The sequence below is a fragment of the Lichenostomus cassidix genome, chromosome 7 (assembly GCF_008360975.1).
Source record: "Lichenostomus cassidix isolate B80296 chromosome 7, HeHo_3.0, whole genome shotgun sequence".
In the NCBI taxonomy this organism is placed as follows: Eukaryota; Metazoa; Chordata; class Aves; order Passeriformes; family Meliphagidae; genus Lichenostomus; species Lichenostomus cassidix.
Genome location: NC_139488.1, coordinates 28,658,234 through 28,672,582, shown reverse-complemented (window position 1 = coordinate 28,672,582; position 14,349 = coordinate 28,658,234). Strand labels below are relative to the sequence as shown.

Sequence of the window (14,349 nt, the reverse complement as noted above, 5' to 3'; positions counted from 1 at the left end):
GTGTTTCTTTTCCTATCTGCAAGGCAGAGATAATGCCTACTTCCAAAGCAGATCCCTTGGCTGGAAGGTGCCACCTACGTGCTGAGAGCACTGTTATTCCCTCTGCTAATGTGGTCATCATTTAATATGGACAGGACAGGCTGTTCTGTAGCTGTGGCTGTCCCCTGTCAATGCAGGGACCTGTAATGCATCTGGTCTGGGGGTTGTGCCACCTGCTGCATGGGCTGCCCTGATGAACAGTGGCATTTCTCTTTTCAACAATTGGGCAGCATTGTCTTCTGTTAGGTTTGTATGGAGATAAGATGGGTGTTGTTCACATTCTGTTTCTTTTTCCCCCCAGCACTGTTTAAACTGGACAAAGGGCTCTTTGACGTGTTAGTGGTGACTTGTTTCTGCTAAAGACATGGACATGTCGTTTTTTACCAAGCAATTGATGGGAGCCAGTACTCATCTGTGTGGCAGTGCAATTAAGTGATATAGTTACTGTTCTGAAGCAATCAATGAACTGATTGATTAAATTATATTACATATTGCAATGTGTATTATGTATACAATAACTTAGATTGACTCTAAATTGCACTTGTGTCTGCAAAACACAGGTGTGATGGCCGGGTTCAATATGAGTGGAGATCTCCAGAAGCCTGCTAGCAACATCCCTCTGGGCTCTCTGGCTGCTATTGGCACCTCGTAAGTCATCAGCTGGGGAAAATTTGCTCTGGAGACTGCCCTGAGTATGACCAATCCATTTCATATTCCCATCAACCTTTTATTACTCAGCCATCTGGAAAATTAACGCATGGCTCTCATTCAAATGGTCATCCATTACCACCACGCACTCTGGGTGGGTTGGAGGAGATGTTTGTTAGTGCGGATATGCTCAGTCCTTCCGCTGCTGGGTGGGACCTGTGCTGCTGCTGGGGTGCTTGTGCTGCTGCAGCCTGGCTGCAGAGTGGGATGCAGAGTTCTCCAGGGCTTGGGAGGGGGTGATTTTGTTGTTCATTGCTGGCTTATTTATTTTTTTTTCCCTTGCTTTCTTTTTCTATATAAATAGAAAAGAAATATCAAAATTTTGTATTTTTTATTACTAAGAAAATGAGGCCAAGAGGGGTGAGATGACCTACCCACCTGCAAGACCAGGAAAGCAGAGAAGTCCTGCATCACCAAATAGTGCTCTTCCCAAGGAAATGCTACTTTCCAGGAGAACTTTCCACTGTTACATATTTTTAAAAAGCCAACCCCACAAACCCCTCAGTAGGTTTTTCTGCCGGCTTTCATTGCCATCTAAATTGCCTTTGAAATTATTACTTTTAATCGTGTACCAGGGTTCAGTCAGGAAGGAAGGATCTTCATAATCTGGAGAGATTCCTGCTGAAATTGGTGCTTGTTTTATGAGGAGGGATTCCACAGGACACTGAAGTACCACATGTACCCATCTGTCCAAGGCTGTGCTCATTCCCTTTTCTGCTCTCTGGGCTTTACAGACAAAATCATCGCCCATCCTGAGTGCTGGAAAGGCCAGAACACCAGCTGAGGATCCTGAGGTGCAGGGCAGGCTGGCTGTGCTGTTAATGTTACTGACAGATGGGGGGACCTGGGTACCTGCAGAAGCGCAGAATCACAGAATGGGTTGGACTGGATGGCCTTCAAAGGTCCCTTCCAGGTCCCTTAAAGGTCCCTGCAAAGAACAGGGACTTCTTCCACCAGATCAGGCTGCTCAGAGCCCTGTCCATCCTGACCTTGAATGTTTCCAGAGATAGAGCATCCACCACCACCCTGGGCAACCTATTCTCATGTTTTACCACCTTCATCATGGAAAATTTGTTTCTTAAGATAGTCTGAACTGACCCTCTTTTAGTTTAAAACCATTACCCTTTGGCCTATTGCTACAGGCCCTACTTAAAGGTCTGTCCCCAGACTGGGATATTTCCCCCATTGCCCACCTCAGAAGTGCTGGTAGCTTCCCCTTGGGGTACCTGCAGCCATGCTGCAGCTGTCCTGGCACATTGTAGTGGGTAAGTATTTATCCAAATAAATAAATTTCAGATTTCTCCTTGAAGCTAAATCATGCAGGAACCTTGCAGAATGACTGAAGACCCAACTTGTGGGTACTGGCTCTCCTAGTGGCAGAATTCTCAATGGTCTTGTCTTGCTGTGAAGAAATTGGTTTATTTTTATTGTTTGCAGGTGGTTTCTGTACATGGTCTTTGTTTTTTTGCTGGGAGCCATTTGTACTCGTCAGTCGCTTCGCTATGACTTCATGATAGCAGAGAAGGTAACTTGTGGTTTTATATCATGGTGCTTTCAGGTTGCTATCTGCCTTACTGAATGCTCGAGTTTTCCAAAAGCCTAAGGAATTTGGGTACACATCCCTCATTAAAATTCAGGGGGATTTCCCCGTTGCAAATCCCAGTGTACAATTGATTTGAATAGCTTTGCATTCACCAGCAATATCCAGTAATGCCTAAGCTTGGCATAATCACCCAGCAGTAGCTTTAAGAGCTAAAGTATGCTAATGTGGTCTAATGATAAATGCTGTATTTTATTCAGTGTATCCTTTCTCGTTGGTGAAAGCTTAGACCAAATTGAAATCTCTAAAGAACCCCCCTGCTTATCTTTACTAAGTCAAGCGAAGCTCACATTTCCATATCTAGCTGGCTGTAATTGCAGGGCGAGCAATAGGATTATTAAACTCGAGACATTCCACACAGAGTATTTACACCAGAGGGGTTTGTGGGGTAACACACAATAATGAACCTTACTCCTGCAGGCCTCGAAAAAGAGAGCAAGAGATTTTGGCGTGTGCCATTATCTTTCTTTGGATGGGATATTGAAGGGCTAATTTTCTGTTATTCAGTGTTGTCCAAAAGCATGGGTTCACTGTATTTGACACTATTTCTTGTGATTTGTTTGGAGTAGGGAAGTTTACATAGTTTGATTTGTAACATGGTTTTGATCTAAAATGTCAGTTTGAAATTCTGGCTTTGTTTCTTAAGTAATTGCAGCTCTAAACTTCTTCCACCACCCAAATAAATTCCCAATTATTGGTAGGGCTCTGCCACTTCCTGCTGAGGGAAAAAAAACCCACCTCTGTTTCAGGAAAAAAAAGGGAATGAGCCTGCCTTCTGTAAGGCAACCTCTATGTCAGTGGCTTAATGGGCAAAAAGTGCAGTAACCAAAAGAATCAGCTCTAAATGAATCTGCTGAAGGGAAAGAGATTGTTAAAGCCATGTTTTAACTTCAAAACCCTCAGGAGGGAAATGAAAATCTCCTAGTAAAGAATGAGAAGATATTTAAAAATGTCAAATATAAAAAATTAACAAGCAAATAAACAACCCTCCCCAAAAAAAGCAAATTCAATTTTCTTTCCCCTAATACCAAAAAAACAAATGGTGCAATCCCAATATTCATGTTTCTTCTTTGAGTTATTACAAACTGCTTTAGATTTTAATGACTTTGGAGGGAGGAAGGGGGGAGAGATCATTACTTCTCCAAACTCTCCCTTTCTATCACAGGTGAGCAAGTGCTTGGCTGCTTTTCTCTGTTACAATATTTGTTTGGCTCTTTAAACATAGAAATGAGATTCAGTAATTTCACTTCTAATGAGCTCCAACTGCCAATTTCTTGCAATGTATTCACACTCTGTGTTAAAAACCCACAGCAAAACCTTTCATCAGCCTCGGTGAAAGGGACTCTTCCCCTCTAACCCTGATTTGAATGTCAAGTAGCACATTTAAATGCAAGCATTTTTGGCAGCTAAAATAATATATGATGTCTGGCACAACTGTTTGTTTCTTCCGAGTATTTCTCAGAGCAGGATAGGATTAGAGGAGAGGGAAGGGAGGATTCCCCACTGAGTGTCTGTCTGTTGGTCTGATCAGAGCTGGTATCTGCTCATCTTTGCCTCAGGTTCCTTCTGTCCCACAAGATACAATTCACAAGGCCAAGTGGATTTTCATGAGGAAAAGAAATGTTGTGGTAGGAAGTTTGAACAGTTCTGGATCATGGCATTAATTTTACATGCCTTTCCCCACAGCAAGCTCTTCATGGCTTTTTACCCAATCTCCTTTTTTGCTGCCTGCAGATTTCATAGAGAAGAAAAAGTCAGATGTAGCTTGAATCATGTTTAGGCATGTAAAATTTTATAATTCCTTCTGATAAAGCATGTGCCACCTGACTTCAACAGGGGCAGAAGCTGGGAGGACCCATGTTCATTTAGACCTTGTTTTTCACGGGAGGAGTGGTGGGAGCAAAGGACAGGTGGGATGCAGGGGACTTGCAGTTGGTGACATCCTCTGCCTCAGATGTCTGTTTGCACCAGCACTGCTTCAGAGGAGTATGGGCATGTTGAATCTGGGCCAAAATGTGGGGTTTTTCTCTCTCTGCCTGGCCCATGCCTTGCTATTCTCTGTGCCTGGCTGCTGGGGGTGGCTCAGGTGCCCCTAGACCTTGGTTTCCTCTGTTTTTTCTGTCCATATCCTTACACTGTGGTGGCAAGAACTCTCCCATTTGAAAGCTTTCTTGCACAATGTTTATATTGTGGGGTTTTGTGTATTTGGGTGGGGTTTTTTAGATATGCTGTCTGTGCCTGCAGCTCTTGACAGTAGAGTCCTGCTTAGGGGGACCCCAGTCCTCACTTCTGTGTGACAGAGCAGGAGCTGCTCTTCCTTTCCCTCCACACCTGCAGGAGATGCTCCCAGCTTGAAAGGGTTTACCAAAAAGCAGTTCTAAAACCAGCCTTGTTAGCGCTATGGCTTTAATTTTTTTTTTATTTTTTTAAAGTTTCATGTTGTCCAAAGGAAATTCTTTTCTCATTGAAGACAGGAAAATAAGGTCATTGTATTATATCCTTTGGAGCGTGTTTTTTGAGATGCCATTTACTTAAGTGGCAATTTTGATTTGGTTTTACTGTGGGTTTTCTTTCAGGATTGGTTTTCCCCTCTGAGACACAGGGGTTTGTCTTCCTGTTTTGGATGGTGGGAAGCCTGGGCAGCTTTTCCTGTATGATGTGCTCTGTATATAAGTGATCTCGCCTGAAATAAACTCATTTCCAGTTACTTAAGGGGAATCTAATAGCTGCTGCTTTGCTGCAATTGCTCCAAGTGACAAAGAATTTCTTGGATATGAGCTTGTAAAATGGTTCTGTCGGTACAGGATGTTCAGTATTAAATTACTTTTATGGGATAATTTTCCTGTATTAATTGCTTGCACTTTATACCACAGACCAATTAAATTGCTGCTTTCCCAGGGCTCGCTCTGTTCATTTAACAATCTTACAAAATGTAGGTGATCTCTTAAAATACATGTTTTTAAGGCTGTTTGGGTGTCTTTAAGGCACAATATAATGAAATTTGCGTTCTTTTTGCTTCCTCCAGGTGTCTTTGGTGGGTTTTTTGTTTTTGCTGGGGCTGTACATCTCATCCCTGGCCTCCTGCATGGGAGGGCTGTATGGAGCACCCAGGATCCTGCAGTGCATCGCCCAGGAGAATGTGATCCCCATGCTTGCCTTCCTTGGACATGGGGTTAGTCATCCTTTCCCTGGGATTGCTGTCAAACCTTCACCTGGATTGAAGAAGCCAAGATTTCTGTGTGTCTGTAGAGTGAGATGGAGGATGCATGAAGTGCAAGAAGGGGAAGGCTCAGGATCTGGTATCCCATGCATAGGCAGAAAAGCCAGGAAATGGGTGGTTTTATGAAAAAAAACAAGCATCCAACTGCCTGTGATCCTTTCCCTGCCTGTCCCCTGTGTGCATTGCCTGTGTTCTGAGCCCTTGGTGACATGGATGATAACTGTCTCTTTACCTTTTGTCTGTTTTCTTTCTTCTTCTTTCCTGCACATTTTCTTTGATCTGTCCCTATACTCTATGGTAACCTCATCTTGATGCTGTGGATTCAGTCTGTGTGCACTGGAGAAGAGGACATTTCTTTGTAAGATAAGGTGCCATTTGGACACTATTAAATAAAAGCAAAGAATAGATTTGAAAGGTTAAGTTAGGGGGCTTCTAAGCTTTAGATATGCCTTGAAACAAAGTCTTGCTTGGAATGTGAAAGGAACCTTTTTCTTTGCTTTGTGAATAATCTTTATACACAAGTCATTCTACTGATATCAGTTGAAATATCAGTCACCAAGGACTCTGTAGTCTTGGGTTAAACATCTATACATGATTTTCCCGTTTTCTGAATTGGGAGAAAATAATTCCATCACTCTCAGTAACCTGCAGTATCTAACTGTCTGTACAGAGTGGCTGAAAAAGCCTTATGATGCTTTGCTCCATCAGAGCAGCTTGTAAATACAGAAATATATTTTTCAATATTGGTATTTACGAAGGTTTTAAAATATTTAAATGTTTTAGAAGTATAATAATTTTATCTCCATTGTTTTCTGTTTCTAAAAGTAATTTTCTAAACTAAAAGTTATAATAGCAAAAATAATAGTAATAATTGTAGGGAAAGCAGGAACAATAATGATTGCAAAAACTTTCAGCTCCTGAAGGCAGTTTTTAGGTGATCCCAGAATAGGCCATTCTCCCCTTGGCAACCCTTAGCAAAGTTGATTCCCTCTCTTTGATAGTTTTCTGTCTTCCTGTCAAATTTTCTGCTCTGAACTCCAGGCAGAGTGCCATGATGGGAAGGGCTCAAAAAGAGGAGAGAAATCGAAGGAAGATCACTTTTCCCTCTTCCTTCTCTCTGGCACCTTGGAAGTTTTTTAGATTTGGTTTATGGAAAGGAAATACATTGAATTTGTCCTTACCAATCTATTTCATATCAGATCTTCTTTTCCATGGTTGAGGAAGGTGGTGTGGTCACCAGAACCCCAGCTGATTGGAAGGACACAAATGTTTTCTGTAGAGTTAAACCCAAGCCAGATGCATCCTGAGATCATCCCATCTGTTCCCCATCTCAGTATATCTTTCTGAAACCAAAGATGCCTTCTGAGATCTGTGTTCCTTTGTCCCTGAGATGTATTTCTATTCATTCTGAAAAGATCCAATGATCCAGAGCTGGTCCCTTTTTCTATTAATAAATAAGGGTGGAGGAAACAGAAATAGTTTCCATTAAAGCTGTGCATTTATTAAAGAAGTAAATGCAATTAAGTGAAAACGTAAGATATTTTGTGAGATGTCTTGTATGATATTTTCCAGCAAGGTCTTGCACAGTTTTCTCAGCTGGCAAAATGGCAAGATGGTGCCTGATCCCAGGAAGGGCATATTAGACCTGGGATTAAAGTTCATGAGCCAAATGCTCAGGTATTTCCACCCCTGATGATCTTTGTTTTGTCTCTCTTTTCCTTCTCCTTTCCCTGCCTTCACCCCACCCCAAAGGAGAGGAGCAGGCAGTGTTTCTCCTGCTGCCTGCCCTCCTGACACATGCCCAGCATTGCTGGGGGCTGAATCCCACCTCCAGCCTCCTCACCAGGGCCAGAAGCTGCTGATGTGAAAGTGCCATTGCTCCATGCAGAGCTTTTCCAAGGGCAGCATGGGGAGCCTTTTGGGTAGGCAGTGATGCAGAGTCCTGTGGAATAATTAGAGATGAACAGTTAACTCTAATTAACACGTTTTATTGCCAGACTTCCCACAAGCCCCACAAATCTCTCTGAAGGTTTATTGCTGCTTTAATGACATTGTTTCACCATGGAGATGTGAGTGAGAGTGGATGAATTTACCAAAGAGAAAGCTTGAGTAAGGCTCAGGAATGAGGTGGGAGCTCAACAGCTTTTGGCTTCCAGCCTGTTCTTTAATTTATTAAGCCTGTGAGCCTCTGTTTGCACATGCATGCATGTATTTCATGACTAAGGGGGTGCTGCAGACAACACAGGTAATCACATATGGCAGCTGAGCAAGTGAGGAATCCTCATGGCAAGGTCCGTGGTTATTAATTTAAATGTAATTTTGTTTTATTTATGAACTAGAAAGGCCCCAACAAGACTCCAGTGGCTGCGATTTGCTTAACAAGCCTCATCACCATGGCTTTTGTCTTCATTGGGCAAGTGAATGTTCTTGCTCCCATAGTCACCATCCAATTCATGTTGACTTACATTGCTGTGGACTATTCCTATTTCTCAGTATCCTTAAGCTACACCATTCAGCAGAGACCTGATGAGACCCAGATGGGAACTGCTAGACCTGCTCACTCTTCCCAGCCTTTAATTTTCAACAAGCCCCCCAGCCGTGCAGCAGATGGGGTAATTCAAAGCAGGTCAATTGGCACCTTGCTGGAATTCAAAAAAGACATGGACCAGATTTTTAAACCATTTTTTAGTGAACCAGGTACTTGCAAAAGAGAAGAAGCTGAGAGTTTAACCCAGAAAGTCAAACGAAAAAAGGCAAAGAAGCCAGCCAAGCAGACATTACAAGACAGCTTTCTCCTGGATCTCCATCACGATGCTCCCCTGGCTCAGTACGGCTGGGATGAGACCACAGAGCCCCACGAGAGCCAGCAGGAGGTGGATGAGCAGGGCAGTCAGTGGGATGCAGCTCTGTGCTCATCACCTGCTGCGGATGCCCAGCACATGCCCAGGACACTGGAGCAGGGGGAGCAGTTCTGCAGGGAAGTGATGATGCTCCCTGGCCCGAGGAGAGAAGGTAAGGGCTGCAGGAGATGGACATCTCCACGCTCAGAGGAAATTGTTTATAAGCTTGGCTCTCCCGGTGCTTTCCTGAAGGCAGGCGTGAAACGAGCTTTATATGGGGCTGTCATTCAGTGATTCATAGCAATAATATCATTTATTCCAGGTGAGGGTAGAGTTCATTGCAATGCATCACAGGAGAAGTTCCAATGCAATTTCCTACAGAAGATTAATCACAGGAAAGCAGGCAGGACTAAATTTAGTGTTGGGTTGTTTACGATGTGCTCATAATTCTTCACAGACATGCTGAACGCTGTACATTAATAAGGGTTTGGGTTTATCTTGGGATTTACTTCATCCTGGTGTGGGGTAGGATGGATGGAGCTGTGTGAGTCTAAAGCTCAGGCTACCAAAATGCAGTGGTGCCCACAGCACAGGTGGGGTCTGAAACTCAGCATCCACAGGAGAGGGTCTGAATTAGTCCTGTTGGTGATGTGGGTATTTGATACGCTGGGTGAGCATGGAGTTTGGCATTCCCAGTGCTGGAGTGTTTCATCAGCATTAGTCAGTTAAGCTTCCTAAACCCCTCTGAGGGAGAAAAGTATTTTTCTCATTTTGCAAATTGTGAAATTGAGGCAGAGATAGACAGATGTGGCCTTCAAATGGACTTAGTACCAGAGCTGGCAAGGTTTTGGGGTTTTTCTTGCACTTCTTTTCAGTTTTCATTTAGAGATTTTGGTTTAACTCTGTCGTACAGATCTATCAGCTAAAATTTTTGCTTTGGTTCCTGGAATCTGGTAATGTAAAGTAGAGGAAAAAACCCCACATTATAACTCCTTTCTAATGTATCTTTTTTTCTTTCTGAAGAAACATCTATAAAGCAACAAAATCCAGAACTGGAAATTCAGCAAATACCAGAATCCTTCTACTCCAGATTTTTCAGTCACTGGATTTCCTTTGCTGGTGTAAGTGGTTTTCTTTTCTTTTGAGCAGTGGTTTGTGATTGTAGAAAACAGAGGGACATTCTTCACATACTGCAATGTAAATACTTCAATATTTTAAATAATGGCTTTTGATTCTAGTATTCCAGGTCACCTGAATTAAATACTAAAGGTACCATGCATCCAGCAGTTCAAATTCAGGGAAAGCCTGATGGCAAATTGAATAATAACAGGAAAAAACTCAAACATACAAACATAAAAGTCCCAACCCAAAAGTACAAATTCAAAGTTTGGAATCTTAGGTCTTTAAAGATGCATGGCTGCATGGGGGAAAAAAAAATCAGTGTCCCTCTTTTCACCTGTCTGCATTCTCTTGCTGTGGGATGGACTGAGACATCATCTTCAAAGCTGTGTTGCTTTTATTCACCTGCCAGGTTCTGCAAGCTTGGGGTGGGTTTAGTTTTATTAGTGCTGACCTCCTGATACCAGCAGCCCGGCTGTGAAATTCCATCTTTTGAGGGAGGAAAGGAGAGCATTCCTACAGCATGCTACTTTAAATAACTTTTAAAGTAAAATTAAATTAACTTTTCTGCCTCAAGCTGCTGAGAAGTTTAAGACACTTAAATTCATCTTGGGAAGATGGATTATTGGGCAGATGACAGGGAAAGGGTCAGATATGCATAATGAATGAGCCATATGGCTTTGCTGCATGGATGAGGATTTCATAGCTGTGCATAAAATGTAACAAACCCACTCAAACCACCACCAAACCCCGTTATTTTAATCCTCAGATGGAGTTTGACACCTACTTTTCAAATTCACTGCTGTGCTGCCAGCAGCCAGCTCCTGGTGAGGGATCCCACTGGGCTACAGCGCCAGGGGTGGGCTAGCAGTGGTGGCCCCTCTTTAGGATGATATTTTAGGAGGTTGTGTGCTGATGCCACCCCTGGGCTTGTATCTAACGTGTCTCCCAAGTGCATGTCATGGCAGAGCCATCAGCTCTCTGCCTTCTCAGGGGAATTTTGCTTATGGAGGTGACTGACGTGCTCATTAAAGCAGATTTGGTTTCCTGTCAATAATCAGCCTTGGGAGGAGGTGGCAACAGAGCTGGGATGGGATTGATGATGCAAAATGAAATCACAAAAGCAAAAATTTGATGTGTTTATACATCCTGACTCCTCTCCCCTCTGCCCTCTCTCTTTGAGTTTCACTGATTGTGTCAGCTGGGACCCTTTTAGCTCTTTCGTTGTAGCTGTCCCTTGTTTTCCCAGCCTCTCCCATGGAGATGCTACCTCTGCCCCATGTCCCATGCAGCTTGAGCCAAATCTCCTCCTGAGCTGGTGAACCTCTGGATACTTCTCTTGGAGGAGCCCAAGCAGAGACCCACACTGCCTCTGGGACTCAGGGTGGCTCACTGGAGCTACCTCCATGCTGCTGAAGGTGACACTGTAAACCTGTGCTGTCCCTCCTTTTAAGGGTGAGATCAAATGAGGCTCCCAGTAACATGGGAAACTGGGCTTTGCTGAGAAATGACTGTCAGGTTGTCAGTGTGGTCTTACCTCCCAGACTCTGGGGTAACCCCAAACTGTGTCTTTCCTACAGGCAATTGTGTCTCTCATCATCATATTTGTCATTCAGTGGATCTACACCCTTGTCAGCCTGGGAGCAGTGGTTATTCTGTATTTCTACATTGGCCAAGTGAGCCCAGGACTCCCTCTTGGTGAGTTTTTATTAAACCTACTTAAAAATTCATTAAAATTTAATTTAACTTAATTAGGAATTGAGACTCTTGTGTTTAATATGCAGGTGACACAGTGAACTATGAGGTTTTGTTTCATGGCTAGTTTTAATACATTTTCTCTCTGAGTCTTTAATTTTCTATTGAATTCTAACTGTAACTAGCATTGGTTTGATAGTTTGAGCATTGTGCTTATTGCTTTATTAAATTCTACTTTGAATGGAAAAACCAGATGCTAAGACTTGATAGGGGTGGCAGTTTGTAAATGTATCACAGCAATGAGAAAAATCTGCTGTAAATAAGTTTTAATAAACTTAATCAATCTAAACCCACCTGAGAGGACTTTAAGGAAAATGGGAATTATGATGAGTGTCTCATCAAATCTCAGCATTCATAACTGTGGAACAAGAGAGCCTTTTGATTCCTGAGCTAAACACGTTGAACATGTTGGGAACGTAATCTGGGAAAATACTTTTAGGCAGAGGGCATTAGAAAGATCTGTGCATGTGATCGGCTTAAACAAGTTCAAAATTGAACAGTGAAGCACATTCAGCAAGCAGCTCATGAGATCCTACAGCTGCTTGGCTCTGTAGGGGGTTTGCATTGCTCTGTGTCTCTGCAGGGACATGGTGTGGACATCCTCACTGCTCATGAGTATATACATCCATCCACACATGTATACACAGGTAGGTGTGTGCCTACAGAGCTGAGTGCATGCCTGCATGTGCAGTTTGTTGTCCAGGATGAGAAAAATGAAGAGCCTGAGTTCATATGCAATGCAGAAATAGCTACCTGGGTTTATTTAGGTGAAATATTATTAGACAGTAGGTAAGTAAGTACTAGATTTCAGAAACACAGGTGATGAGAAACCAAAAACTAACCACCACCATCCAAACATTGCTCAACTGTTCTTTTTCTACTCTTAAGTTACTTCCTTTCTATGTATCTGTAGGAGATAGTAGAAAAGAACAGAGACTGTGGATAGTAGTTGCTAATTTTTTATCTTTTGAAATATATATTTAAGTTTTAACAAAGTTGTTTATGGCCCCCATATATTAAACAAAACATAATGTTTTCAGGTGTTAGAATCTTTCTTGCCTTTGTATACTCACTGTATTATATCTCTGCAATCTGCTTTTGAAATATTTACCAAAAATTAATAAGAATTTCTGTGTCGGTGTGTAGAGGATTTTGGAAGCTGATCTGAGAAATAGCAGCATGATTAGACTTTTTTTTTCTTGGTTTCTTTTGCATGTGCATTCTCGTGCATACAGTAAAACAATGCATGGCATTGAAAGCCTTGGAAGTGAATGCTCAAAATTCAGCCTGATTTTTACTTGGCTGCAAGGGAATGTTATTTTGTAGTCACAAGGCTTCCGATGATCTGCGAGTTTGTTCTTCAAAGGATCAAACAGCCCTTCTGTCTAGAAAGGTTGGGAGACACAGGGCTGAGAGATGCTCTGGATTAGGGGCTAGATGAAGACCTTAGGAGGAGAAATGCCCTGGGATTGACACATCCCTTCTCCTCTCTCTTCCCCCTCAGCAGCCTAAGACAAATCCAGCAGCCTAAGACAAATCCAGCAGGCTAAGACAAATCCAGCAGGCTCTGACAGATCTTGGTTCTCCCTGTCCCTCACCATAAACTTCTCCTGCTGCTTTTGCTTCCAGCTCTGGCACTTCCCTGCCCCTGCAGGGAGCCAGTGCAGGAAACTAACTCTACTGAGAAATCAGAAAAGAAATCAGTGTTGGTGTAATAAGCTAAGCCAGCTCTCCGTGGGTCAGACAAGTGGGAATGAATGGTGAGACCACAGCCACCCTGGCTGAGGTTGGCTGAATGGCTCCTCCCATCTCCCCATCCCTGCAGTGGGAATGGTTTTTGCAGCCCAGGGAGTAAAAGGTACTGCAGTGGGTGTCTGTGCTTTGGGTTTACTGGGGTTTAACAAGCTGTCAGGCTGGGAACAGATAGCTGTTCTCCATAGGAAATCTGGGTTCATTTCTTGACAGTTGTTTAAAAGCCACAGCATGTAGGAAGACTGCAGGAATGTTCTCACTATCACAAAATCTTTAACTACCACAGGCTAATAACAAGCATGCTGGTTTGAGATTTTATGCAAAAATTCAGTGGTGTAATGCTATTATGAGAGAATTAGCAGCATACTGACTTCTTGTGCCTTTTCTCCATAGGAGCAGCAGCAAATTTCAGTTTCTTTGGCTGGATTAAGTCGGTTTTGATCACTTCATGCAGGTTGGTACCAGTCACTTGGCAGTGACCAACATGCTGCTCATTGTTCCCATGACCTACTAATGTGCACAGAGAGGGCTGGAAGAATTGACTTACTTATTACCTTAAGCAGTCTTTCTGCCCCTTCTTGCATACTCAGAGTTACTCTTACTTAGGGGTAAAAAGAGCTGCTTGCTCCCATTAGCCTGGCATGTGGTTGGCTGTGCATGTGGGGAAGCAGGAGTCTCCTCTGCTTTGTATTTGAGAATATTAGCTGATAACTGTATCTTGGTGCCTGAAGCTTTATCTTACCCCAAAGGTCTATGCTCAACCTTTATGGCTCAGGTTGAACTGGAAAATCTGAAAGGAAATGAGAACCTGGAGACTGCTTCTCTTCAACCCACCATTCACTGAAAGCAAATTCCTCTGGTAGAGGTGGAACAGGCACACATGGCAGCTGTGTTCAGGCTTCAGAGAGAAAATCTGGGGTGGAGGAGCTGCAATAACTGCAGGGCAAATATGATAAACAGGGTCTTTGGTGAGGGAACCGTTCAGCATCGAGTTTGTATGTCTTGGGGTTTTGATTCACAGAAAACTTTGAAGGTTTTGGTTGGTTGGTTATTAACTGTTTTTTTTAAATCATATTTGATGCTATTAATCATTAATTCCATCATGTTGGTTTCCTATAGCAGCTTATGACCGCCTCTGCCTCTGAGCAGTGAGCTTTGAGTTTCTTAGTCTGTTGGGCTGCTTTTTTTTCTTTTTTATTGGAGTGAGGAAACGGTCTAGCAAGGGCTGTGCAACACAAGCTGCCATGCATTATATGTGCTGATTTGGTGGTTCCTTTAAAATAAATGAAAGTCAATGCAATTAAGCACATTGGTCT

At 42.8% G+C, this 14,349-nt stretch overlaps 1 protein-coding gene across 2 annotated transcripts in view; it reads left to right on the top strand.

The window, feature by feature from the left end:
* Positions 1 to 14,349, top strand: part of SLC12A8 (solute carrier family 12 member 8) — a 49,890-nt gene that overhangs the window by 32,823 nt on the left and 2,718 nt on the right. Inside the window, exons 7-13 of one of the 2 annotated variants that reach the window (XM_085066991.1) lie at positions 600 to 687; positions 2,185 to 2,272; positions 5,373 to 5,519; positions 7,907 to 8,579; positions 9,431 to 9,528; positions 11,107 to 11,224; positions 13,427 to 13,487. In XM_085066991.1, coding sequence (XP_084923117.1) covers positions 600 to 687; positions 2,185 to 2,272; positions 5,373 to 5,519; positions 7,907 to 8,579; positions 9,431 to 9,528; positions 11,107 to 11,224; positions 13,427 to 13,487 — 1,273 coding nt within the window. Of the gene's footprint in view, positions 1 to 599; positions 688 to 2,184; positions 2,273 to 5,372; positions 5,520 to 7,906; positions 8,580 to 9,430; positions 9,529 to 11,106; positions 11,225 to 11,864; positions 11,912 to 13,426; positions 13,488 to 14,349 lie in introns of those variants that run through there. The other variant, XM_085066993.1, reaches the window with a different exon arrangement.